Source organism: Fukomys damarensis, unplaced genomic scaffold (genome assembly GCF_012274545.1).
Source record: "Fukomys damarensis isolate Sample0158 unplaced genomic scaffold, DMR_v1.0_HiC HiC_scaffold_2, whole genome shotgun sequence".
Classification (NCBI taxonomy): Eukaryota; Metazoa; Chordata; class Mammalia; order Rodentia; family Bathyergidae; genus Fukomys; species Fukomys damarensis.
Window position 1 is genome coordinate 6,923,516 of NW_022900914.1, and position 25,493 is coordinate 6,949,008.

Genomic DNA, 25,493 nt, shown 5'->3' on the forward strand with positions numbered 1-25,493 from the left:
TATTATACTCTTAAATTTCTTAGGAACTCAAACACTCAGCCACACTGATCTTCCCATTACCAGACCCAAGGGCAGCTGAATTGAGGTAATATAGACTCATCTCCATATTTGATATTCTAAATTTCACAGGGGCCAAAATTTCTATCTTTGATTTTTGCTATTATAAAAATCAGAAGGAGACACTACTAAACAGATGCAAAAATGTACCAATAAACTCAATGAGGGGAAAAAAAAGTATTAAACCTGGTGTAATCAGATTTCATTATCTTCTATATTGAGACTGATAATGAACCGTAACATGATTTCCAAAGTACCTTTACTGGTTCTGAAAGTCTATGAGTCTAATAAGAACAGTTTCTTTAGAGTTACTTCTCATCTTTTTAATATACTTATTTGAAACCCAAGAAGAGCTGAAAAGCTGTTTTTCTCAAAGGACAAGACAGTAAATATTTTAGACTTTGTAGGCCATAGGAATTTTGTTCCAACTACTCAATTGCCAGCGTAGGGGAAGCAGCTACAGTCAATGTTAGGGTTTATAACTAGATGTCCTCCTAAAGCCTCATGTACTCAGAAGTGGGGCTTTTGTAAAGTGATTGGACTGAAAGGCTTACAGCTGACTTGTCAGAAGGTAAGGACTTATTGGAAGCGGTTGGTCTACAGGTGTGTGGCCTGGAAGGATTTATCTCCCTCCTGGCTCTTCCCTGTGCTCTGTTTCCTGGATGCCATGAGGTGAGCAACTTTCCTCTGCCCAGGCCCTTCCACCATGCCACTTCTGCCTGGAGCCAGCTAACCATGTAAGGACTGAATCCTCTACAAACTGTAAACCGAAATAAACCTCTTCTCCTTTTACATGTGGGTGTCGGGTACTGTGTCTCAGTGACCAGGAAAGTGACTAGTTAGTCAATATATAAACAAATGGAAATGGCCGTTTTCCCATAAAACTTTACACGTGCAGGCTGAAGTTTGGCAGCCACTGCCCCAGTGTAGACCACAGACAGGATCGGAGTTTCAGAGGACAAGCACATACCTGTGTACCATGACAATATCTGAGCAAAGTTTGAGTCTGTTTTACATTCTGAATTTTGGTCAATGTTAGGAACAGAACAGGCCTAGAGCCAAATCAGTAATTCTACTTTAATTCCAAATTGGCTTTACAGTCCTTCTATGCTTTAGGTGAATTTTAGATGGTCCTGTATATTGTGACACTGGTGAGAAATTAATGATAGAAACATCCTTCCAAAGTGGGAGAAGAAAATAATGCAGGGACAAAAGCACTGGAATCAGCACACTCTTCTTGGTAAACTAGCCCAGAATCAGCTCCAGGATGTTCCTACTCTAACTGGAACATTTCAGGCTGCAACATGCTAGTTTGTATTAGCCCTGTCAGACTTACAGTTGCAATCATGGCCACATAGTTCTTTGATCCTAAATTTGGTCTGTGTTTGAAAGTAGTATGGTCATCGCTTCTCGCTTAGCCTTTTGGCTAAGATCAAGTGAAAGTAGTATGGTCTATAACAGTCTACAAAATAACTCAGGGCCAAAGCTCAATTACAGGGATTCAAGAGGAACTGCCACAAGTAACTGGCCTTTGTGGTCTAATTGGAGGTCAAAATGAGATCAATAAACCCAAGGTTTAGGAAAACAGACAGCAGTGACAAGCTGAGTCAAGGATCAAACGCAAAACAAAACAGCTCCTGGATGTGAACAGTGCCTCATTGCCTGCGATATTCTGCAATCTTTTGGAATGATGCTTTTGTCTAGTATCCTATCTCTGGATCTCTTGAAAGTGCTTTTTGTTCTTGGTCAATGACATAATCCCTAATGAAGTGATATGAGGCCAGAAAACAGAATATTGAATCATTCTTTAAGATACACTATGAATACATCAAGATTAGAATTTTAGTTGAGAGGCAAAATTGAATTGCTTTACACAGAGCAGCCATATAATAAATATTTAGTTGTGCTGAATTTTCAGTAAATTGAGAGTCTGTTAGGTGCCAGATACTATACTGGATATGCCTTCATTTTAGTGGAGTGTGCACTCTTGAGGGGAACACCGACACTAGTCAAATATTTGTAAATGTGGATACGTTTCAAAAGGGTGATATCATCAAAAGAAGACTTAGCCTCATCTAGAAAATCAGAAAACTTATGTCTCAGAAAGTGAAACTGAAGTTGAAACCTGGATGATGAACAGGGGTAACAGGTAAGATATGGTTGAAAAGAGTCCTTCGCAGAGAAAACAGAAGGAACAAAAGCCAGGTTCGAGTACTGAAAGAGGTCTGGCATAGCTGCATCCTCAAGACTAGGAAGAGCACCAGAAAGTTAGGCTAGATACAGACAGGAAATTCTGAAAGGCCTGATGCGCCATAGTAAAGAAAGTTTAAAGAACTGTCCACTCTTGGGCAAAGTGAGATGACCCTGAGTTTTAAGCATGTCAATGTCATGATTGATGTGTGGGGAGTTTTGGGGGCAGTACTGGGGATTGAACTCAGGGCCTTGTGCATGCTGGCTAAGCGCTGCCAATGAGCAAGAGTGAAAAGCAGACTAGGGTGAAGCAAAAGAGAAGGCAAGCATCTCAGTGAGCTGCAGTAATCTAGGTGCGAGGTGATTCTCAGTGTCCTTCACCAGAGCACAGAAAGAAGTGGTTGCATATAGGAGATATTCAGGGCAAAACAACAACAGCAACAATAACAATAGTAGTTTACTGATTTATAAACACGTCAAAATTCATAAAACTGTTAACTAAATTGAATTTTATTACATGTAAATTACAACTCAATAAAGATTAAAAAAAATGACAGTGACTGGATGGAATGGGGGCAGGACAGAGAGAAACAGACAAGAAGTTTCCCAAGTTTCTGGTTTCAGCACAAGGTGGTTAGTGCTGCTCTTTACTGAGATGAAAGGGTATCAGAATGGGAAGGAAATAAGTCCAGGTGTACCTGTATTGCATTAAGAGGCCTGTGGAACATCTACTAAATGAAAATGTCAGGTAAGAACTTTATAAATGGTTCTGGAACTCAGGTGATGGATTTGGATTGGAAATTAGATATGAGATCACTAAAATGGGAGTCTAAGAAGCTCAAGACAAGGTCCTGAAGAATACCAGCATACAAGGGATGAGAGAGCTATAGCATTTTGTAATGGAGCCCGAAGTTCTTAACCAAAAAAGGAAGGGATCAAAATTAATAACATACTAAAAATTTAGGGCATAACAAAAAATTCAGTTCCTTTAAATCTAAAATTTAATCTAGTTGTTGTTTTCCTTTTCCATCTACTAAAGAGAAAGACCAGAGGAGAAAAGATTTGGTCAAACAGCCTGAAATACCTCAAGGGTTTCAGCTACAGCAGTTCTATTAGAAATGTTAGATGATAAACTCAGAGAGCTTTTCCATGTCCTCCACAACCAACATGCAAAGCCAGCTGCTTTTCTGGTAGTAAATTATAAGATAATTCTCTGACCCTAGAAAGTCCTGGGATTTGAAGAAGTGTCACTATTTATGTCATTGTGGGAGAAATGTGTGGTGGGCCCCACCAAAGGAGCAGAAAGATATGACTCTAGTTAAATATCTCACTAGCTATAATTCTCAATGACTTCAGCAGGAAAGCCCTTCTGCAAGTGAAGACAGGGTAGGAAAGAACCCTGAAAGCGGCAGGGTAGAGTTCCTGTAGAAGAAGACAGCTTGGATCTATCACCACAGTAATAAGGATAAGTGCAATTATTAATGTGCAGTACACATAGTGACCGATTTCAGAATGCCCAAGACTCTCAAACCTATAGAGTAAGAAATGTTACTTCCCTAATGTGTCATCCTCTAGCATAGAGTAAGCAATCAAATTCCTTTTCTCCTCTGTCACTAAAACAAACAGTGGCAAGCCTTAGTGTGGAAGTGACCTATTTACAGAGTGTAAGGACATTCATTCCCCAGTTGGATCATCTCTCTTGCGGTGGAAAAGGAATGGGTAAGGACACAGTGTAACAGCCCATTGCCTCTGGGCCCTCGCTGTACTGAGACTAAAGAGGAATCATGACATGTCCAATCAGAACCTTTGATAGAGACAGACAAGCCCAAATATGTGCAAGGTTCTCTGCAGATTCTCTGGTTCAGCCCGATTACAGAAAGGAGGGAGTAGTTGGATTGACATCTGGAGCCCTTGAGACTTGTTCACACTCTTCACCTTTACTGATGAAGGGTGAGGTGATGATTTGTATCTTAATTTGTCAAATGACCTCTTTCTTAATACTAATGCATCAAAAACTTTACCAAATAAAAATCATAATGAAAGAGAAAACATATCTCAATCCCCCCATCCTCCATTTTTCTGTACTGACACCAACCATATACAGCTGTTTAAACTGCAACTTATTCCAATTAAATAAAATTAAAAACTCATTTCCTTTGTCACACTAGTTACATGTCAAGTGCTCAACAGCCACATGTGGGCTAGTGGCTACTGTACTTATTAGCATAAAACATGGAAATACAGTTAGCATGCAAATATTATAAAAGCTATGGAAAAGAAGAGCCACTAGAGTTTGAATTAGGATAATATCAGATTTTCATTTCAGAAAAATTCTTGTAAATTTGCAGGAAATGCAAATAAATTACTGAATATTTTAGGTGATGTGGGAAGCATGAGGTCTGTGGAAAAGAAAGCTGCACCACTGTATTGATCTGCTTTACATGTTTGCTTTACTAGCCAAAGTAGGCTGAAAGCCAGACATGGGCAGCACAAACCTGTAACACTAGCACTCAGGAAGGCTGGCCCAGAGAAATCACAAGTTCAGGCTCAGCCAGTAACCGAGTAACTGAGACACTATCTCAAAATAAAAAAAGGCTGGGGATGTTTCTCAGGGTTAAGACCCTTGGTTCAATCCCCAGTATTGAAAAAAAAAGTAAGCTGAAATATTTTTAATAGTTTGGTATTAAAAGGAGTGAAAATTATCTCTGGTTAAACATAAAAGGTCCAAAGTGGATCACCACAGGAGCCTTCCTTTGTGCAAGGCCATGGCACAGCGCCATCACCTGAAGGTAGCAGCAGTACTACTGGCCAGTTTCTTGTGGGGAGATAACCTGAAACATTATCATGCCTCTTCCTCAGCCTCAAGCCTCCGCCTGTCTTTTCTGCCACCATCTCACAGGTATCTCAGTCTGAACCTGCCAGCAATGAGCAGACCTGCTTCTCTGAGACCTGAAGGCCTTGCTGTGCCCAATGAGAGGAGGGAATGATCTGTGGTCAGCTTCAAAGTCTCAGACCTAGGTTTTTTTTATTGTTTTTTTTTTTAATTGAGTTTATTGGTACAATCTAGGTATACAATACAATTACATTCATCATTGGGATTTTGTACCTTTACATAATAGGTCTTGATTCTCATTTTTTCCCCTTGTCCCTGCCCTCCCTTCACCCACTCTTCCCCTCCCCATTTACACACACTTTATTTCCATTTTTTCAGTTTCTCATATTTTTTTTCTCTCCCTTATTACCTTTCTCCCACCCTTCCCACTTTCCCTACACCTTTAGCCCTTTACTTCCTATTTCACATTATTAATTATCTCATTAGGATCCTGTGTACTATTATAGTTTTTCACACCAAAGAAACTATTCGGTATTTTACTATTCGGTGTTTCAGTTAAAGAAATCTCTGTGTGAACATTAAAAATAGGGAATCCTAAAATAAAACTAAAAAGGAAAGTTAAAGAGAAAAGCCAATGATGTAACATTAAAATAATCCTTAATTCTGGAGATGAAAATGGTCCCTGAACATATTTAAATTGCTTCTCGCTCTTATAGTCTTATCTTATTCTTTTTTCATTATTTAGAGAACACTTTATTAGTTTCTGTAATCAAACCCATGTAGATATGACCTTACATATTTAGTACGATGTGTTACCCCTGTACACATGGAAAAAAAAATAAATAAATTAACATTTCTAGATCAATATGGTTGTCCATTTCTGTACAATGCCAAGTCAACACAGTAAATTGGGATGACTTTTTCCAAAGTTGGCAGCACCGTTAAAGTTTCCCAAAATTCAATTTATATATATATGTATATATATATATTTATATAAAAAGACTAATAATAGTATGTTATGCATCGATAGCAGCAACAGCTTTTCCAGGTTCTGCAGTCATCTGAACAAAATTATAGACATTCAGCACATTCCATTAAAAAAAAAACAAAACAAAGAAAAGAATAATATCCAGAAAACAGCAAAGTTCCTAGGTTTTTGAGTTTGGACTTTAAATATTCAAGCTTTCTATTTGTACTAACCTGAGTTATAGCTGAGAAAGACTTTACCTGGAATGCTTAAATGGAAGTGGAATCTAATCTTAACCCAGAAATGACTGAAAACTGGCAGCCTGCCCAGGCCCAGAGAGGTTTTGGGAATCTGCCAACACTGAGGACTTTGCAGTTTCTTATGATTATGTTTTAATTCTCAGTTTCTCTGCTTTTCTTTCAAAGAAAGATGGGAGAAAAAATAATTCCTGTGTTGACTTGAAGAGATAAAGATACTCCTATGAAGGATTAAAACAAGCTAGTTGTTTCCTGAAACCCTTACTAATTCTTGCTTTTCAATCAAGCTATTTCTCCTCTTTTATAGGTAGGAAGAGAATCAGTGGCTAAGTACATAAATGGATAATTCTGGCTGGACCAATTTCATTTTTCTTCCTTTCTCAGTTTCCTCAACATCTCTATTGTGTTCAGTCTAAAAAGTCATCAGATTGTAGTTTTTATCATTGTATTCCACTCTGTAGATAACCTGATAACTCTTTCCTATACTCCCAGTCAGAAACCCATTCTAATACTATCATAATACAACCCATCTCTTAAGCTGGTCAGGTTTCCACGGTGCAGAAATAATATGCATACTGTGGCATCTTCTGGGCTTTAAAAACTTGCTTTTCAAGCTGGGCATGGTGGCACACGCCTGAAATCTCAGCACTGAGAAGGCTGAGGCAGAAGGATTGCTGCAAGTTCCAGGCCAGCTGGGCAACATAGAGAGTTTGAGGCCAGCCTGAACTACATGGTGAAACCCTGTCACAAAAAAAAAGAGAGAGAGAAACAAACCCTTCTTTTCCTTCTTGTGAAGTGGACAATGAAGTAAGAAAGTTCTAAATAGTAGCATCTTGCCCTTGCTTCAGATTCCTAGCAACTGGAAGGTACCCTGGATTGGTGGCTCTAATATTACCTGTTATTCATTTAAGATATCATAACAGTATTTCTTCACAAACTGAACATAACAGGCTCTAAACGTTATTTAACCCTCGAGAGAAGTAAAAATGAGGTGGCAAGGAAAAAAAAAAGTCTAAAATCAAATCTAATCAAATGGAGATGTGATGGAACATATACTACAGAGTTTTTCTAAGGGACTGCCTGAAAAACAAGTGTGTGGCTTTATCTCCTCACCCTTCTACCTTGTCCATGGACTACCAGCCAATAACTTTAGATCCCTGATCAGAGTTTCCTAATTCCAGGAGATGGCTTTCTTCTGACTTATCAGCCTAGGCTTTCATTTTCTTTGGTCTTTTAAATTTTTCATTTGCTTGGCTACTCCAAATTTTTGTTGCTTTTGTCTCCTCCATTTTTCTTTGTCCCTGTGGGCTTTTACTTTATTTTTAAATTGTGTGACTGTCATTTAGTGATGTTTCAGAAGAAAAGACAGGCAAATGCAGCTTAATTTGCTGTGCTGCCTGTGACTTTCCTTCTCTTCCTTCTCTCAACTGCAACCCCTTATCGGCAGATCTTTATTTTCATACACTGGGTATCTGTGCAGCACTAGTGCATGGCTTAAGAGGTTAACAAATCACAAAGAGACATATCCATCCAGCTGAATGGATTTGACCTGGACACCCAGACCCAGCGCTTCCCACAGGAGGTAGCTAAGACTTGCACAGAAGGTGTGAGTGCATCTGCAGATGTTCTTCATTATTTTTGGCAGCTATATGTATCACCATTTGTAGTATGCACTGCCTATTATAAAAGTTAGACACTAGAGTGCTTAAAATTTGCCTCCATTGTGAGCTGGGGATGTAGCTCAGTGGTAGAGTGCTGATGTCTCATGCAGGAGACGCCCTCTCTGTGACTTCAGCCTTCCAAACTTCCTGCGTTTTGGCTACTGTGCACATTCCTGTTTGATTCCAGGATTTATGCACTACAATAAGTTCTAAAACAGGCCTCTTATTTCTGGAGAGCAGCTCCATCCCCTTGAGGAGTTCTGCTTCAGAGGCAACAGGTCCTGTGGCTAAAAAGCTGTGTTAGGGTTCTTTCACAGACTGGCGACACAAGTCTGATTACACTCAGAGAAAGGAAGAAAAATTGATGAGCCTTTAAGGAAGTAAAAAGAACACAACCTGGAAATTTATACTACTTGGTTACAGGGGCCATGAAAAGTCAAGTCAATGAATTATGCAATTACTATTCTCATGGTAGAGCACAATCTCATACTAGATATAAATGAAAGATTCTGAGGGCCATAATGGCAGAATAGGGACATCTTGTTTTCATGTACAGTGGACCCTTGAGTTACAACTGACCTGACATGGGAACAACTTGGGCTGCACCCGGAATTTTAGTTTTAACTTACCAAGTCTTGAGTTACAACCCGAATGTTGGCTGCTCATGCTTCCAGATGGTCTCAGATAGAGTTAACCCTTACAGAGTTCTGGAAGGAACACTGCAACATCCTTTCCTGTGTGGGGTTAACTGGGAAATCCTGGGCCAATGTCTCTCTAAGGACACCAAGATCTGCCTGTGTACAGGAGAGAGACTTTGTAGGCTGTGTAGAGGAGCCTGAGCCTTTAACTAACCAACTTAACTTATAATCAGCCCTCATGAATAAATTAAGTTCATAAGTCAAGGGTTCACTGTAGCCTCTACTCAAGTAAGTGTGCTTCATAATAAACTACAGAGCTCAACTAGCTCAACTTTCTAGTCTACATTCTGGGTGCCTTTGGTCTGCTGGCAGCCCTGGGTAATCTGTGGCAGCCAGCTCTACTTCCATCCAGAATGAGCTGCTAGCTGAAATGCTGACTCTAAAATAAAGTCCTAATCTAGACTATACTATATTGTCTGGAGCATCTTTTAAAAAGGCAGATATCATTTTGGAACTGACAAGCATCTGGCCACTTATAATTAAGCCTTGGGCCTAACACTGAAATTCTAAGGTTAGTCCTTCTACAAAAGTGATTGTGGTTATTCTGGGTCCTGAGTCCCTCCTATTTTTATTCATAAATAAAACTTTGCCAGAAAGACACATTCTGTCTACCAGCCTCTAACAGCCATACTCAGCTGGGGCCACTCAATGTCCTGCATCTTATCCTTGGGGTCCAGAAGAACAAAACTATTAAACAAAGAAGAACTTGGAGGAATGAACTCCTACTTAATAGATGGTGTTCCTAAAATTAACATAAAACCTACAAGCCTAATTTTTCCAACAATTTGCTTTGTCTTCCTGGTTTTGAAACAGAAACATCCTTGACTCAGAATCTGGGTCCCAATGCCATGTACGATTCACATGAAAGCTCAAGACTAAGGACTGCTGGGGTTACAGTCACGTTCGGGTAGGGTGTCCACGCAGGTAGGTTGGAAATGTTTCACTGCTTCATTTTTCCACACATTTTCTGACCCTCTCTAAGGAGGCATTACCCCCAAGTTATTCTCTGTCTCTGCTTCATTGGTCATTTGTTACTTCCAAACAAATAAAGACAATATATTAAAATCCTCACATAAATCCCACAAAGTAGATATTATCATTGCCTCCATTTTAGGTATAAAAATGCAGAAATGAAAACACATTCAAGGTAAGGCAAGATCGAGGGTCCAAATTCAGGCAGTCTGGCTAATGACTGTGCGTCAGCGCACGACACCATGCTCTCCTGGAAGCATCCTAACAAGGCTGTAGGTAGGTGCCCTTACCTGGTGCGGGTCCTGAGTTTCCACTGAATAAGGCTGTATCATCAGGTCATTGACTTATTCATTCTCTAAGAAGCCTTACAGCTGGCTTCTTTGCTTCCTGCTAAGTTTATTTCCCAAACCTTCTCAATGACAAAAATCACCTGGAATATTTGTAAAAACGGGAAGCCTCTAAAGATTCTATCCTTAGAGAGTTTGATTCATTGGATCTGACATGGTCCCAGAAATGTGTATTTTTAACAAGTGTCCTGGAAGATTCTTCTCATCAGTCAGGTTTGAGAAATATTACTCTAAGAGTTTTTGCCAATGGGAACAAACATCACTGGCCTTAAGTATTATACATTGAGTCAGATTATTATTAAGCAGATGACATTTCTATGGTTGACTTAATCCAAGGCTATTAGTACATATGGTACAAAGTGTTTTTTTTTCCAGAAAGGATGGCCAGCTGGGTTGGGATGTCTTTGTGGTGTTTTTTCTTTTTGAGTGATGACCGTTTAAATTCTTTAATGGTTCTGCCTGTAAGGGATTTTCTGCATTGCTCTCGTCATAGAACAGTTTACATCAAAATACGAAGGATTCTATCTTTTAAGTCCTGCCTAAGAGAACTTTGGAGAAAATTAAATAAAAAGGAAAAGGAGCACAGAGTTCTTCTTCCGAAAGGCCCTAAAGGAAACTCTTTGTACAACCAAGAAAGAAAAATCTATGCTTTTCAAAAAACTTAAATGCATATGAATCATACATGGGAAGACTTAAGAGGATATTTTATAAGGGATGAATTCGATGTACACAATCTAATCAGAAGCAGAAACAATCTCTGACACTCAAATCAAATACAAAATTGCTGAAATTCACATTATTAAAATATTGTCTAATGTTAATCAAAGATCTCAAACATGCCTAGTGTGCTTGACACCGTATTTGCTGCTCATCACAATGAAGCTTCTGCCTGAGGACACTACTCAGCCAACTTTAACTGCTGTATGTACACATCAGTCAGGGGAAAAAGCAGAAAACAGTATTATAAGACAGCCAAAGTAGGAAAGAATGCCAGCCCTTACTGCTCCTCAGAATTCTCTGCTTTTGGGCTTTATTTCTGGAGGGACCACAGCAAATCAGTGGCTGAGGCCTGTCCCCAGCTCTGAGGCACCAGACATACATACCTCTTGGTGGGAGTGGGTACTCCAGAGGACATGTGGCTAGCCATGGTGTCATTCAGATTAGTCAGAGGGCGAGGAGGACTGAAAGAAAAGACATTTATACAGTATTAATAACTACCAGCATCACTAGAGGAAACAAGTAAATGACAAGGGCAAAAGGGACTATCGTTTCTGTTGAGCACAGTGAGACCCAAGGGGAGTAGGCAATAAAAAATAGATACTTCAAGACTAAGTAAATCCAAGAAGGGCTTTTTCTCATAAGGCCAAGCTGTGGGGCCAGGGGAAGCAACAAATTATAAAGACAGTTCTCTGGGATGGAACCTCAGTGACTTCTGTGGTTTATGACAAAAGAATATAAAATTTCCTACTTAATTTTAAACATTAAAGATCAAAAAAGCTCATCAGATGATTGTGCAAATTTTACAGTTTTGTAAGTCTCTATAACTTGTACCATTAATGTTCACCTCTCACCTGGAAGTATTTCAACTACATCTTCAATAAACTTTTTTTTTTTCCTTTTCTTTCCCCTTCAAAGTTAATTTCTTTATATTTTAGGTATAAGATTACTGAGTGTCTGGCATATGTTGTATACCACAAAGGTCACAACCTTGAGGTGTATGGTTTTCCTGAGATTTGCCTAGAGCTCATTTTTCTCTCTCACATTAGGTTTGCAAGCTTTTTACCCAAATAAGTTGCTAAACACTAAATTTGAAAATTAAGCCTCTGGAGCAAACTTTTATTGCTCTTTTATAAGAATCTTAACAATAAATCCAAATTTTATAACAACCAAATTAGGATGCTCTCTTTTGTAACCTAATCCATATTTAAATTTGAAGGTAAACATTTTAGGTAACACTGGCAGTAGATTTTCTTCACTCAAAGCCAATTTTGCATTCTGAGAGTCCTGAGCAAATAAATTCGAAGTTATCAAAAGTAGTGTACTATCTTGGCTTCCCATTCTTTTTTTTTTTTTTTTTTTTTTTTGGTACTGTGGTACCGGGGATTGAACTCGGGTCTTTGTGCTTGCAAGGCAGGCCACCAAACCGCTGAGCTAAATCCCTGGCCCATTGGCTTCCCATTCTTGAATTGCTCTCCCTCTCTATCCTTCAACTGCTCTCCTTTCTTACAAGGGTCAGCTACAAAAGTTTTCTGTCTTATATTTGGAGCCACAAGACTATTTACCAAATACGCCCCTGGGAAATCTCCAATTTCCTCTCCTAAACTCTAAGTACTTCTCAAAGAGACTGGTCTACTACGTACAAGAAAGTGAAGGAGAAAAGACCTCTCTTTACTTAGCTGCTTCATTCTCTTTACATTGGAAGGCAGAGTTAACTGTGTAGAATATTTTAGTAGTGGTTACACTTAGCAATGCATGGTGAATATTAAGGGATTGTCATCTTTAATTTTTCTGCAGGTTTCATAGTACATTCAAATAAAGGCTCAGAGGAAGTATTTCAGGGAGAGCCAAGGGACCTAGAGGTTAAAGACGGATCTCCCCTCCCCATGTACACCCCCCCACACCCCCAAGCCAATTTCATATATGAGTAGGGAACTTTAAAAAGTGATTTTCCATTTAATAGAGAAGATCCAAAGTAGAAAGTAATTTACATAAAACAGATTTAGAACTCTTGATTTTAAGACTTAGTTCAATGTTTACAATAGTTTCTACATTATTTTTTTGGGTGACAAATCCCTCAGTGAGACAGTAAGAACTGAAATATGCCTTCATAGGCTAAAATTCAATTCCAGTTATTTACCTATCTATCTGACAGACAGACATTCAAACTTTCAAGCCTATTAATCAACTAACCAACTGTTTTAGGATAACTAATGATGAAAAGGAACCCAGAGATTAGTGCACTTTCCCCTAAATTTCTGTTTGCCTCTAGTTCTTTTAAATCAGTTGTTCAACAAAGACAAGGAGACAGTTCCTCTGAATGTACCAAATTCAGCGTAACAGCTTTTTATACTTTAGGGCATTAGAAACATCCTAGTTAGTTCTGGAAACAGAATGGGCTTCGCTTCTTTAGCATATTATTATTAGCAACCCATTTCCAAAATAAGATAAGGATATTTTCACATTGCTTTCAGAACAAATACAACTGCCTAATTTAATATCAAAGATAATACTGCATTCAATTTCTTTTCTGACACTCTCAAGACAAAAAATAACAATAGAAAAAAATTTAAATTCCTTAAACATGTATCCCTGTGATAAAATTTTATGATCTGCATGCAGCATTGTGTTTGGTCTGATGCCATAAATCTTTTATAATCATCTCAATCTTTTGGCAGATATCATGTTCAACTATTATCTTTAGCACATGCACAGTATGATGAGAAACCTCATCATTAATATTCAAAACTAGACAGGAATGTAGTCTGTATACTCATTACAACTGCCTCCAAGTTTCATACACTTTCTGGATTTCTAAAATGTTTTGCTAGAAAGACAAGCATATATTTGCAGCCCAGCAAAAAGATGTATTCACAAACATGGTCTTTAAGAGCCAGGCAGGGTAGTACATGCCTATAATCCCAGCACTTGACAGGAGGATTGCCATGAATTCAAGGCCAGCCTGGGTTATATGACTGCAAGGCCAGCAGGAACTACAGTGAGAACCTGTCTCAAAAACAAAACGAAACAAAAAAGAAGGCCTTTAGAAGGATTTCCACCATAGCCTTAGTTCACTGGAAAAGACAATAGCACCAATACATTCTTAGAAGTAATAAACCAAAAATGACTTTGGGCTCAAAACCAAAATCTTCACTGAAAACACTGCTGAAAAGGTGAATCAAATCATAAACAGTAAAATTAGTATAATGCTCAGATGAGTTTTGTTGATCTTGAAGCATCTGAAAAACCATATGATCATCTCAATAGGTGCAAAAAAGCATTGACAAAATTCAGCATCCATTCGTCCATTCAAAAAAACTCAAGAAAAAAAGGAATAGAGTCTTTATCTTTTTGCTCCTCCCCATTACTGGGAAATGAACTCAGGACCTTGTGCTTGCCAGACAGGTGCTGCTACAAGAGTCCTTACCTTAATCTGATAAAGGCCATCTATGACAAACCAATGGCCAAGGTCACACTTAACAGTAAGAAGCTGAAACCTTTTCCTCTGAATTCAGCAACAAGACAAGGATATCTGGTATCAACACTTTTGTTCAACATAACTTATACTAGCTACAGCAACTGGACAGGAGAAAGAAATAAAAGTGATATGGTTAGGAAAAGAAGAAATTAAATTATCATTATTTGCAAATGTCCCAATCCTCTACACAGAAGACTCTAAAAATTCCACAAAACTTGGATGTGGTGGTATAAACCTGCAATCCCAGCACTTCGTAGGCTGAAGCAGGAGGATTTCTGTGAGCTCAAGGCCAGCCTCGACCACATAGTGAGTTCAAGACCAGCCTGGACTATAAAGTGAGATTTTGCCTCAAAAAAAACAAAACAAAACAAAACAAAACAAAAAACAACAAAAACTCCATCAAAAGACTTCTAGAATTAATAACCAAATTCAAAAATGTAGTAGGCTATAAAAGTCAACTCTCAAAAATCAATAGCATTCTTGACCATCAATAACAAACTCACTGAAAGAGAAATTAGGGAAGCAATACTTTCACAATAGCATCAATAAAAATGAAATACTTAGGAATTAACCCAACCAAGGAAATGAAAGACCTCTACAATGAAAACTACAGCACTCTGAAAAAGGACAGCAAAGAAGACATCAGAAAATGGATAGCTCCTATTCCTGTGTAGCAGAACCAATATAGTTAAAATAGCCACAATCCCAAAACTAATATATAGATTTAATGCAATTCCAATCAAAATACCAATAACATTTCTTACAGAACTGGAGAAAGCAATCCTAAAGTTCTATGGAACCAGAAGAGACCTAGAATATCAAAAGCAATTGTGGGCAACAAGAACAAGTCAGGGAGCATTACAATGTGAGACTTCAAGATATATTACAAAGCTAAGTGATAAAAATAGCATGGTGGCTGGGCATGATGAAGCACGCCTGTAATTCTACACTTAGGAAGTTGAGGCAGGAGTTCAAGGCCTGCCTGGACTATACAGAGAAACCCTGTCGCCCAACAACAACAACAACGAATCCTAGCATGGTATTGGCAGAAAACAGACTCATGGATCAATGGACTAGAATAGGATGGAAACAACTCCTGGTTCACTCACTTACAAATTCTTTGACAGAGGAGCCAAATCTATTGACTGGAGGAAAGAGAGCCTCTTTAACAAATGGTGCTAGGAAAACTGGCTTTTCACATGTTGAAGTCTTTTTTTTGTTGTTTGTTAAATAAGTTTTATTTGTAAATTTAGTCAACATACATAATCGACCTAAAAACTTCAATAGGATGAATTTAAAAACCATTTGGAAGGCTGGCTCTATAAAAGGGATTTTCCCCAGGACTGTAACCAGATGTGACCTAACCCAAGACCATCTTAACTGGCAGAGGTCCAATAGGCTGGAGCAATATGCTCCATCCCACAGCAAGTTCACTCTAACTCCACAAGGAAAAGTTTGATCCTTGGTATTGTTTCCTCTTAGATCAGAAAAAAACCTAATTATGAGACCAACCACAATACAATGAGAAGCTGCACTAACAAGAATATCAGTAAGAGATGATGCTGGTGTGAATAACTTGTTATTCTAGAGTCCTTACAAACAAAATTTCCCAGACAGTGTTTGCAGTATCAGCCAGAGGGTTAGTTAATGTGGCAGAATGAGGACTTAGGCAAGGTATATACATAGCATTTCACTAGTATATAGAAAACAAGTGCAGTCTAGTTAGAAAGCCAACTGGGCTCTAAATTATACACACTTAATGACAAGACTCTCCATCACTTGTGAATGTAAAACATTTAATTAAAAATGTTGACACTACAATATAACTATTATAAATGCACATAGTGTATTCTATAGCTGCCAGGTTTTCTTTTTTTTTTTTTTTTAAAGGAAACTGCAAGTTACACTGTGGTTAAGACTTGTATCTTCACCTTTGAAACAGCTCACATTCTATCACAGTGATGTATGGTGAGACTTAACAGCCCCAATCGTTAAATACTTGCATCAACTCAAAACCAGCTTTATTGCAAAAGGACCCTGTACACATTTATCAATTCTAGTACTTTAATAGGTACCCAACAAGTCATTAACATACAGAAACATGCATTATGAGAATCAAGAAATATCACCCATCCCTCCTGCATATTAGTAACTCATCACTCCCGAGCCAACGGTGCTCACATCGCTGAGGTCTGTGAATAGTCACTTTTCTCACTCACCCTGAGTGAAAGATGGAATGACTTAAGTACAATGCAACATATTACAAACAACTTCTTACAAAAAAGTCACAAATTAAACCAAAACGTTTTACAGAATTTACTACAAAACGCCATAAAAATTGCCTTCACTTAAGCTCTCTCTCTCCTGGTATCCGGCAGCCAACTGGATGTCTTTGGGCATGATGGTGACTCTCGTGGCGTGGGTGGCACACAGATGAGTATCTTCAAATAAGCCCACCAGGTATGCTTCACTAGCTTCCTGAAGGGCACCAATAGCTGTGCTCTGAACCTCAAGTTGGTTTTGAAATCCTCAACAATCTCCCTCACCAATCTCTGGAAAGGCAACTTCCAAATGAGGAGCTCGGTAGATTTCTGCTAACGACGAATCTCTCGAAGTACCACAGTACCGGGCCTGTAGTGATGAGGTTTTTTTCACCCCTCGGGCAGAGGGAGCGCTTTTCCTGGCAGCTACAGTGGCCAGCTGTTTTCAGGGGGCTTTCCCACCAATGGACTTACGAACAGTCTGTTTGGCTACCCCCAGTATTGAGGATTGAACCCAGTACCTTGTGCTTGTGCTTGCAAGGCAGGTATGGTGCCACTGAGCTGAATGCTTGGCCCTAAATCCCTTACATAATAAGGCATTTAATTCTTGCTGTGTAATATTTGTTTAGGTAATTCACCCCAATATTTTTCTTTCTCTCTTTTCTGATTTTTTAAAACAATTCAAGTTAGTTGACCCTTTTCTATTTTTTCATTCGATTTTTTTTTTTTTTAAGACAGGGTCTCGCTATGCAGTTCAGGCTGGCCTTGAGCTCAGTATGAAGACTAGGTTGACCTCAAACTTGCAGCAATCTTCCTGCCTCAGCCTCCTAAGTGCTGGTAACAGGTGTGTGCCACTGGCTTTCCATAGATTTTTGAGCAAGGGAAATGATCTCTATTCATAGACTCATGTATTTTCTCTTAATTTATGTAATTAGATATTTAATAACCTGGAAATATTTTTTCTTTCTGAGATGAGATAATCTCAGTATTTTCCTATAGCATGTAGCAGTTTTTCTCATTTATCTTAAATAAGCATACAGAAACTCCAATTTATAGAAGGGGTAGAATGAAAGCCAGGACGTGAGCATATGTAGATTTAGCCAGGCTGTGGCCCAGGAGAGTGGCCTAGGGAACACTGACTCCTCCATGGAGCCAGGCTGGGGTGTGGTGGGCTCCACTCAGCATGAGAAAGCTGGAGAAACAGCTTATCTTAAAAATCATAACTTTTAAAGGTCCATTTAAACCTCTTGATTACATTAAGAGCTTAAATTGTTTTGTTTTTAAGTCAGGTGTGTGCATAGAAATCATATGGGAAGGTTTTGTATATTAAGAAGCCGAAACCCTTAATTCTGTGGAAAAGTGGTATCTTTCTAAATCCCATCCTCAGTTAAAAATCATTATGCAGGATGGACTGGGAGAAGGAGGGAACAGAAGTTGGGAGAGGGACGAAAGAGTATGCGATTGTCCAGACCAGTGATAAGGGCAGATGCGCAGATGGGGTAGAGACAAAAGGAAAGATACTATGGGGGTAAAACAGATAAGATGTGACTTAGTTCTCAGAACGAAGAATAACAGAAGTTCTGCCTTGCTGGTGGGGGAGTAATATCAACACCCAAACAGGGAACACCAAAGTAGGAGACAGGATTTGGCCTTTGGACTGATGGAGGGAGGTACCATGAGCAGGAAGCTAAGGGTGAATCAGACCTTCGTTCTGAAATGGCTGAGTTTAAAGTGTTATTGATAAGTACAGGCAATTGTGAGAGCAGTTGGAAATATGAGCAGAATAAAACCTAGGAAAAATGGAGTTTGAAACTATTAGAGTATCATCATTTAAGTAGTAGCTCTTTATCCATTTGAGGTTCTGATCTCTGTAAAGGTAACGATGTGTACTGTCCATAGGGGAGCAGCCTAGGCTGGGGAACGCTTTATGAAGGTGGCTTAGATAACAGACACAGAGCTCCTGGTTACTGCACAGACACATCTATCACCAAGTAAAAACTGAGTTTACACATACAAATCTCGTCCCTGGAGGTCTCTACTATGGTTCAAATGTCCCTGAAACCTCATGTGGTAATAGGTGGCTAAGTGTGTGACGCAGGGATTAAGGGTGTGGGATTACTAAATCAGTACACTGATTGGTTTGGCAACACCTGTATTCCTGTAGCCTGGATACAATGTAAGGGACAGAAAGAGGCTGGTCTTCACCCTTGTTGCTTTTGCTGTCTTCTGCTGCCATGAATTTGCTGTCTTTCTGCCATGCTACCCTGCCTTGGAGCCAGAGAAGATTATGGACTGAAACCTCTACAAACTGTGAGCTAAATAAGCCTTTCTTCTTTTAACTTCAAGTGTTGGGTATTTTGTCTCAGCAAGAAGAGAAAAGTAACTAAGACAGCTCTATTTAAATTAACAGGGGCCTTAACACACAAAATAAAGTCCATGGCTCATTCATGACTAGAATTACATATAATCTATCCTGGATGATTTTTAAAGGTATTTATGAGTTATTTATTCATCATCTGTTCATACATAAAGTTTAATACCTTAGGAGAGATTTTGTAGAAATTTTAATTTCAAGTTAGTAGGTATTCCAGAATACTGACCAGAATGGATGGGAGTGGTTTGGTCATAAGAGAGTGCCTAAGTCCATCTTATATTGCTATAACAGAATATCTGAGAGTGGATAGTTTATAAACAGTAGAGGTTCATGTGGCTGTGCATCTGGAAATGCGGAAATCAAAGAGCATAGCACCAGCATCGGCAAAGCCTTCATGCTGCATCACCTCAGGACAGAAGGCAGGGTCACCCGCAGGTGTGGGCCCACACCCACAGTGACTAACATAGAGCCCCAGGGCCTAATCACTTCTTGAAGGGCAGTTAAATTTCACTGTGAATTGTGGAGAGGACATTTGCTTTGGGAAAAAACAAAACAAAACAAGTTGAAGACTATTCCTGCCCACAGTTCAATCAGCCCTCATAATCAGCAGTCACATCAACAGCAGATGCTGAAGGTTTAGCTTAACATATTATAACTTTTAGGTCAAATCCCATTTGACAATGATCACGTATAACCAAAACCATTCATAACAAAGACTACTTGGTTTGATTATTTAATTTGATATAATCAAAGACCAGCACAACAAAAGAATATGAAAAATCTTGTAAGGTCAACAGTTTTGCATACTTTTTTTTTTCCAGTACTAAGTACAGAACTCAGGACCTTGCACCTCCGAGACAGGTACACTGCCGCTGAGCTAAATCCCCAGCCCTTGCATACTTTTTTTTTTTACTAGAACCCTGGAGAGAGGTTGGAGGAAGGGGTGATGTTGAACATTTGCAGGGTTTGAGCAATGTATCAGCACCAAGCAGATCTCTCAAATATGCATCTGAATTCTCACTCCTCTCTACCATCAGTATTTCTAGTTTACAAATAAAGAAATGAAGGTCAAAGAGTATAATTAATGTATTCAAGGCCACACGGTAGGACCAGTATTGGAACCATTTGTATTTGGTTCTAAAGCCACTGAGCCAATTTCATCTGCATATTTACCATCCTAATTCAGGCATCTTTGTATTACTCAAATTAATTTTACAGATTAGAGTTCTCAGGGGAACAATACTGAGACAGGAGATTAGGGCATGGCAACCTAGTTGGGGAAGTAGGTGTGACCTGTTAATTACAAAGTCCCAGGACACATGTGCAGAACAGTCCCCAAAGTCCTGAACATGGAGAAGTCAAGCAGGTTTTCCATTGGACGGCCTAGATCTCATGTCTGCCCAAGGAGGGGGTGATACAAAAAGGATAGACCAAACTGAGTTTTTGCCACTGTTTGCTTTTGCATGGTGGTCTGCCCTCCTGTTGTAGGATGTACTTTTCCCATTTTCACTTGGCCCAAACTCCCTCTGCAGAGTCTGTTTCTTTTCCTACTTTTACTAAAACTTGGCTACTGTTTGTACTTGTCTCAACCAATTCTTTGTTCAGGAAAGAAAAAAACCTAGAAACCACCTCCAGAAGGAGATCTTGGCACTTCAAAATCCAATAACAATATATTCTCCAGTTTGAGAGGCTCTACCCTAATTCAGCACTACTGGCTTTATATCTAACTTGAAGTAGCTTAGAGGGGAAAAAAAGAGAGGAATTTACCATATATCACAAGTGAATAATAACTAAATTCATAACAAAGTTCACAAAGGGATGCAGCTGGTTTCCAGGACAGTGGAATGTCTCTAGGACATTCACTTTTGGGTAGAAGTCACACAGAGCTCCGTTTTTTACGCTTATTAAGAAAAGTTTCTAACATCTCATAGGTTCACTATCAGACCCAAGAAAAAAGTCATCTGCCTACTTTGGCAGATGAGGGGCCTGGGACTTTATGGGTATTCCTCTTGGACAACATCAGACAGGGACAGGTCTCCAACTATTCCTAGAAGGCTACAGAGCAAATCAACAGATAATGTTCTCTTCCTTAAAGATTAACTTTCTTCAAAAGATGGCAGTGTTCTGAATGCAGGCATTTTGGAACTTCTGCTGCACAATGCTTTAGGTAAAAGTGGTATTTGTTTCTCTATTCTTAGCAAATATCCTTCAAAATTTAGTGTTTTTTGTTTGTTTGTTTGTTTGTTTTTTGAGACAGGGTCTCACTATGTAGTTTAGACATAGCCCAGGCTGGTCTGAACTCACAGCGACCCTCCTGCCTCAGCTTTCTGAGTGCTGGGATTACAGATATGCACCACCACGCCCGGAAAAAAAATACAGTATTCTATATGCCATTCATGGGCCCCCAGATGGAAACAATATATTGTCTAAAAAGAAAAGCAACTTATCTTATTCCATTACCACAAAGAGGATACATGGGAGGGATTCTTACTGATCTACAATGCTAGTATTCAGCTGAAATGCTGTAAGGAGGCTAAATTCTAAGATTCCTTTCATTGCTATTATTGGATTAGTCTCTTAAAGAACACCGTGCTTGTAGGCAAGAGTTATAACAAATGTTAATCATTTATGCTTGCTGCACAATATGATGTTTTGCTATTTACCTCTATTGTATTGGATAAACTACCTTCAGTTTTTCTAGTAGCTTCTACAGTATCTGTTAAAGGAAAAAGGTTAAACAAATTAGCCAAACCACTTTTTGGAAAATCTCAAGCTTAAAAAAACAATCACTGGTACTAAAAATATGGCATAAATATCATGTTACATATTTATAATGAGGCTTCTATGATGTCTAGTGTATTATATTTTATTGGTTATTTACAATAATCAGCAGGAAAAATGCAAAAATTTTCCAGCAAACTACTAATCAAAAAAGGTTACAAATAATTTAATGTAAACAAACAAACAACTCTATCATTAGACACATGTACCTCAATTTCTGTTTCTACCAGTTCATCATAGCCATTTGCGGTAGAGATCTTATTTAATGAATAATTTTCAGGAAGGAAAGTTTTACCACAAACAAATTCTTGCATTTTTACCACTAAACAATATCTAGAGACATGCAGAAGAGTTCATGTATTTCTCTATTGCTCTAGGAAAAGAATTGTGAAATAAGACAACATTTAGCAGATAACTACTTAACAGCATTAATTATCATTATATTTAAGAAGCAATCAAGGGTGGAGACAAGGGGAAAAAATGAGAACCAAGACATGGCATGTAAAGGTACAATCCCAGTGTATCCACAAACAAATTCTTGCATTTTTACCACTAAACAATATCTAGAGACATGCAGAAGAGTTCATGTATTTCTCTATTGCTCTAGGAAAAGAATTGTGAAATAAGACAACATTTAGCAGATAACTACTTAACAGCATTAATTATCATTATATTTAAGAAGCAATCAAGGGTGGAGACAAGGGGAAAAAATGAGAACCAAGACATGGCATGTAAAGGTACAAGATCCCAGTAATGAATGTAACTGTACTGTCTACCTAGAATGTACCAATAAATTCAATTTAAATAAAAAACAATAAAAAAAATAAAAAGCAATCAAGGGTCTTACAAAACAGATGTCTAAATCAACAGAAATGCACTACTTTATTTAAAAGCCTTTCATGATAATCTCTACTTCCCCATTCATCCTGTTCATAAAACCTAGGAAGCTGTTACCAATTTCATACAGACATATACTTTTGTATTTAATACAACCTACACGATTTACCAAGTCACTGGTCACAGAGGTCAGTGAAAGATGTGGTTAAACATCAATTCCAGAGCTGTTCATGTGGTTGTTATTGAAATCTATTTTCAAAAATGGAAACAAATAAGATGCTATGAAGTACAGGCCCACCAGACAGAAAGATGCAGCAGACTGCCCCTTTAACAGTAACTCCCTGGGGGCCAGGGATTTAGCTCAGTGGTTCAGTGGCCGGTGGCCTGCCTTGCAAGCGCAAGGACTGGAGTTCAATCCCCGGTACCAAAAAACAAAACAAAACAAAACAAAAAACAGTAACTCCCAGGAAATTCCAGGGCCTTAGCATCTTTCCCAAAACAAGACCAGCTCAACAGCTCAAGCAGCAGCAACATGCAAAGGAGGAAAAGCTATTGCTCCTTTGTGCTCTGTAGCAAATGCTGCTTCTTTCTCTATGGATCTGACATCTCAGGCAATACAGTGCTTTAGTCTCTAAGCAAACAGCAATCACATGATGAAGGATCCGTCTTTATGAAGTACTTTACCCATAGAGCATTTTGGAAAAGAGCAGGTTCAAATCACAGGTTGCACTCTGCCAGCAAGTCCCTAAAGCTGACAAATGCAGCCAGTGACAGGAAGGCAGAAGCAGCACAGAGTACACACCATCTTTGGAAGTTTAAAAATGAAACACACTCACCTGCAACAAAATCCAAGTCTTGCTGTAAATCAGTAACTCAATTAACTCAGTCAGTGATTCTATTCTGATGGGGACTTTAAGGAACATCCGCCTCTCCTAACTGCCAACTGTTCAATAAGAAGCAGTCTGCAGTACTGTGTCTGCCAAGCCATATAGCGAGGTAGGTACTTGGAGAACAGCAAGGTTTTTTGTTTGTTTGACTGAAGAGAAGTTCATGGAAATGCAAGCCTAGTGAAAAAATAGGACATAATTGTCTGTCCTTCTCCTTGATGCAAAGAGCTCCTTAATTCATAAAGGCAGCTCATCTGACGGCAGGTAAAACAAAGGGACTAAACTGAGCTGCTGGGCAGGCTCTGGGAGACATCCCTGGCAGGACAGTCACATGATGACAATGTCCCTGCCACTCACAGTCATTCTGCAGTCTCTCGTTTATTTCATCTAGTCAACAGCGCCGAAATCTCTGTTCCTGGTTTTCATGCCCCTCACATTTCAGTCCTCATTTGGTTCCTGTCATTTAAATACTGTAATAGTTTTCTATTATCCTTCTGGTATTCAGAGAACCATTCTACTGTTATTAATGCTAATCTGATTTCCCATGGCAATAATTACTCTCATGTCATTATTCTATCTCAAATTGATTCTCTACAAGTCTCCTAAATTATGATAAAAATCTCCCTCTGTGCAGTCACTCCCTAGAAAGCACAGCCTCAGCTTCCTGTCCACCTTAATTCTCACACCTTCCTTATGCTTTCTAAGTGTTCTGGGCAAAAAGGCTACCTAGTCAAACTTCTCTGCCACAATAAAACAAAAACAAAATAAAATGATAAGAGGTATATAGCCTTTTATAATACAAATAGAGGAAGTCAAAGTGAATCCCATACAAATCACTTAATGGTACGGGAAAGAATTCCATTATTTACTTAGATAAATGAAGAGGTGAGAAAAGTCAAACCAACAGATCAGGTACCAAAGTTAATAGTAACATAATGTTAACTAATGTCAGCCTTAATATAAACACTTCGATATCTAAAATAAAAGCCGAAAAGAATATACTAAATATACACATTAGAAAGAACTGACTTATATGTAGCAGAAATACAGTACAGACTGTGAAGGGCACATTCTGTGAACAATACTGGATAAAATTAATTTCAGGAGGAAAAGAGGAACTACAAAATATTTGTGATTGAAAGGCTATAATTCTATAATAAAATGGATCAAGAGTGAAAAGGGCTGTAGGGAGTGGACAGGACACAAGTCTGAGATGACTGGGTTCTGGCTCCAGTTCCAGGGCTAAGTGCTGATGAGACCTCTGTGATGGGCAGTGAAAACTCTGTGCTGTTGGGTCTAAAGCCCTAGGCTGGTGCTACAGCAGTGACCCTCACAACCCTGCTGGGAATCAGTGCCAAGAGGCGCTTCAGGGACCAGGTAGAGAGCGGAGGACAGACATACCAGGGCATGAGTTTCCAAGCCCCTTTCAAAAAGAACAGTAGGCACCAGGGATTTAGCTCAGTGGTGCCGCCTCCTGCCTTGCAAACACAAGGACCCGATTATGATCCCCGGTACCAAACAAAAACCAAAAAACAAAAAAACCTTCACCTCTACTCCTCTTTAAGACTTCAGATGAATATGCAGATGAATAAAATGCTTTACTGCTTTTATTTTTTTTGAGACAGCATCTCCATTTGTAGCCCAAGATTGTCATGAATTCATAAACTCTCTGACCCAAGCCTCCAGAGTGCTAGGATTACAGGCATACATGCCTGTATCTGTTGCACTGCTTTTGGAAAAATGTTTGACAATTGTGTTCTTGACCACACATTTTTTCATATTTTTAAATTTTTTTAATTTTGTAAGACAGGGTCTCACTATGTAGTTCAAACTGACCTTGAATTCACTATGCAGCCCAGGCTGGGCCAGCCTTCTGAGTGCTGGGATTACAGGCATGTGCCACCACACCCGCCTCTAACTACAAATTTAAATGACAAAACCCTACTGTAGTCCTCATAGAATCCTGTTGTTTTCTTTTAAAGCACTTACTACAGCATGGTGGCCAAGTGGTAAGGTGTTGGTCTCCTAAAGCACTTACTACAATTTGTAATTATTGCACATATAATTTGTGTTTATTTGACTGGTTTCATTCAAGAGCACATAAGCTCTGCAATAGCAGGGACCTCAGGGTTTGTTTCATCTCTGTATTTACTGTATCTACACTGATGTACTTCAA

The 25,493-nt window shown here is 38.9% G+C and overlaps 1 protein-coding gene across 8 annotated transcripts in view; it reads right to left on the reverse strand.

Moving 5' to 3' along the window:
• Nucleotides 1–25,493, reverse strand: part of Dtnb (dystrobrevin beta) — a 340,951-nt gene that overhangs the window by 77,603 nt on the left and 237,855 nt on the right. For all 8 annotated transcript variants that reach the window (XR_002024739.2, XM_010604850.3, XM_010604848.3 and 5 more), the window contains one exon: nucleotides 11,086–11,163. Coding sequence is in view for 7 of the 8 variants with exons in the window: in XM_010604850.3 (XP_010603152.2) it covers nucleotides 11,086–11,163 (78 nt within the window). In the remaining variant the exon portion in view is untranslated. The remainder of the gene's footprint in view (nucleotides 1–11,085; nucleotides 11,164–25,493) is intronic.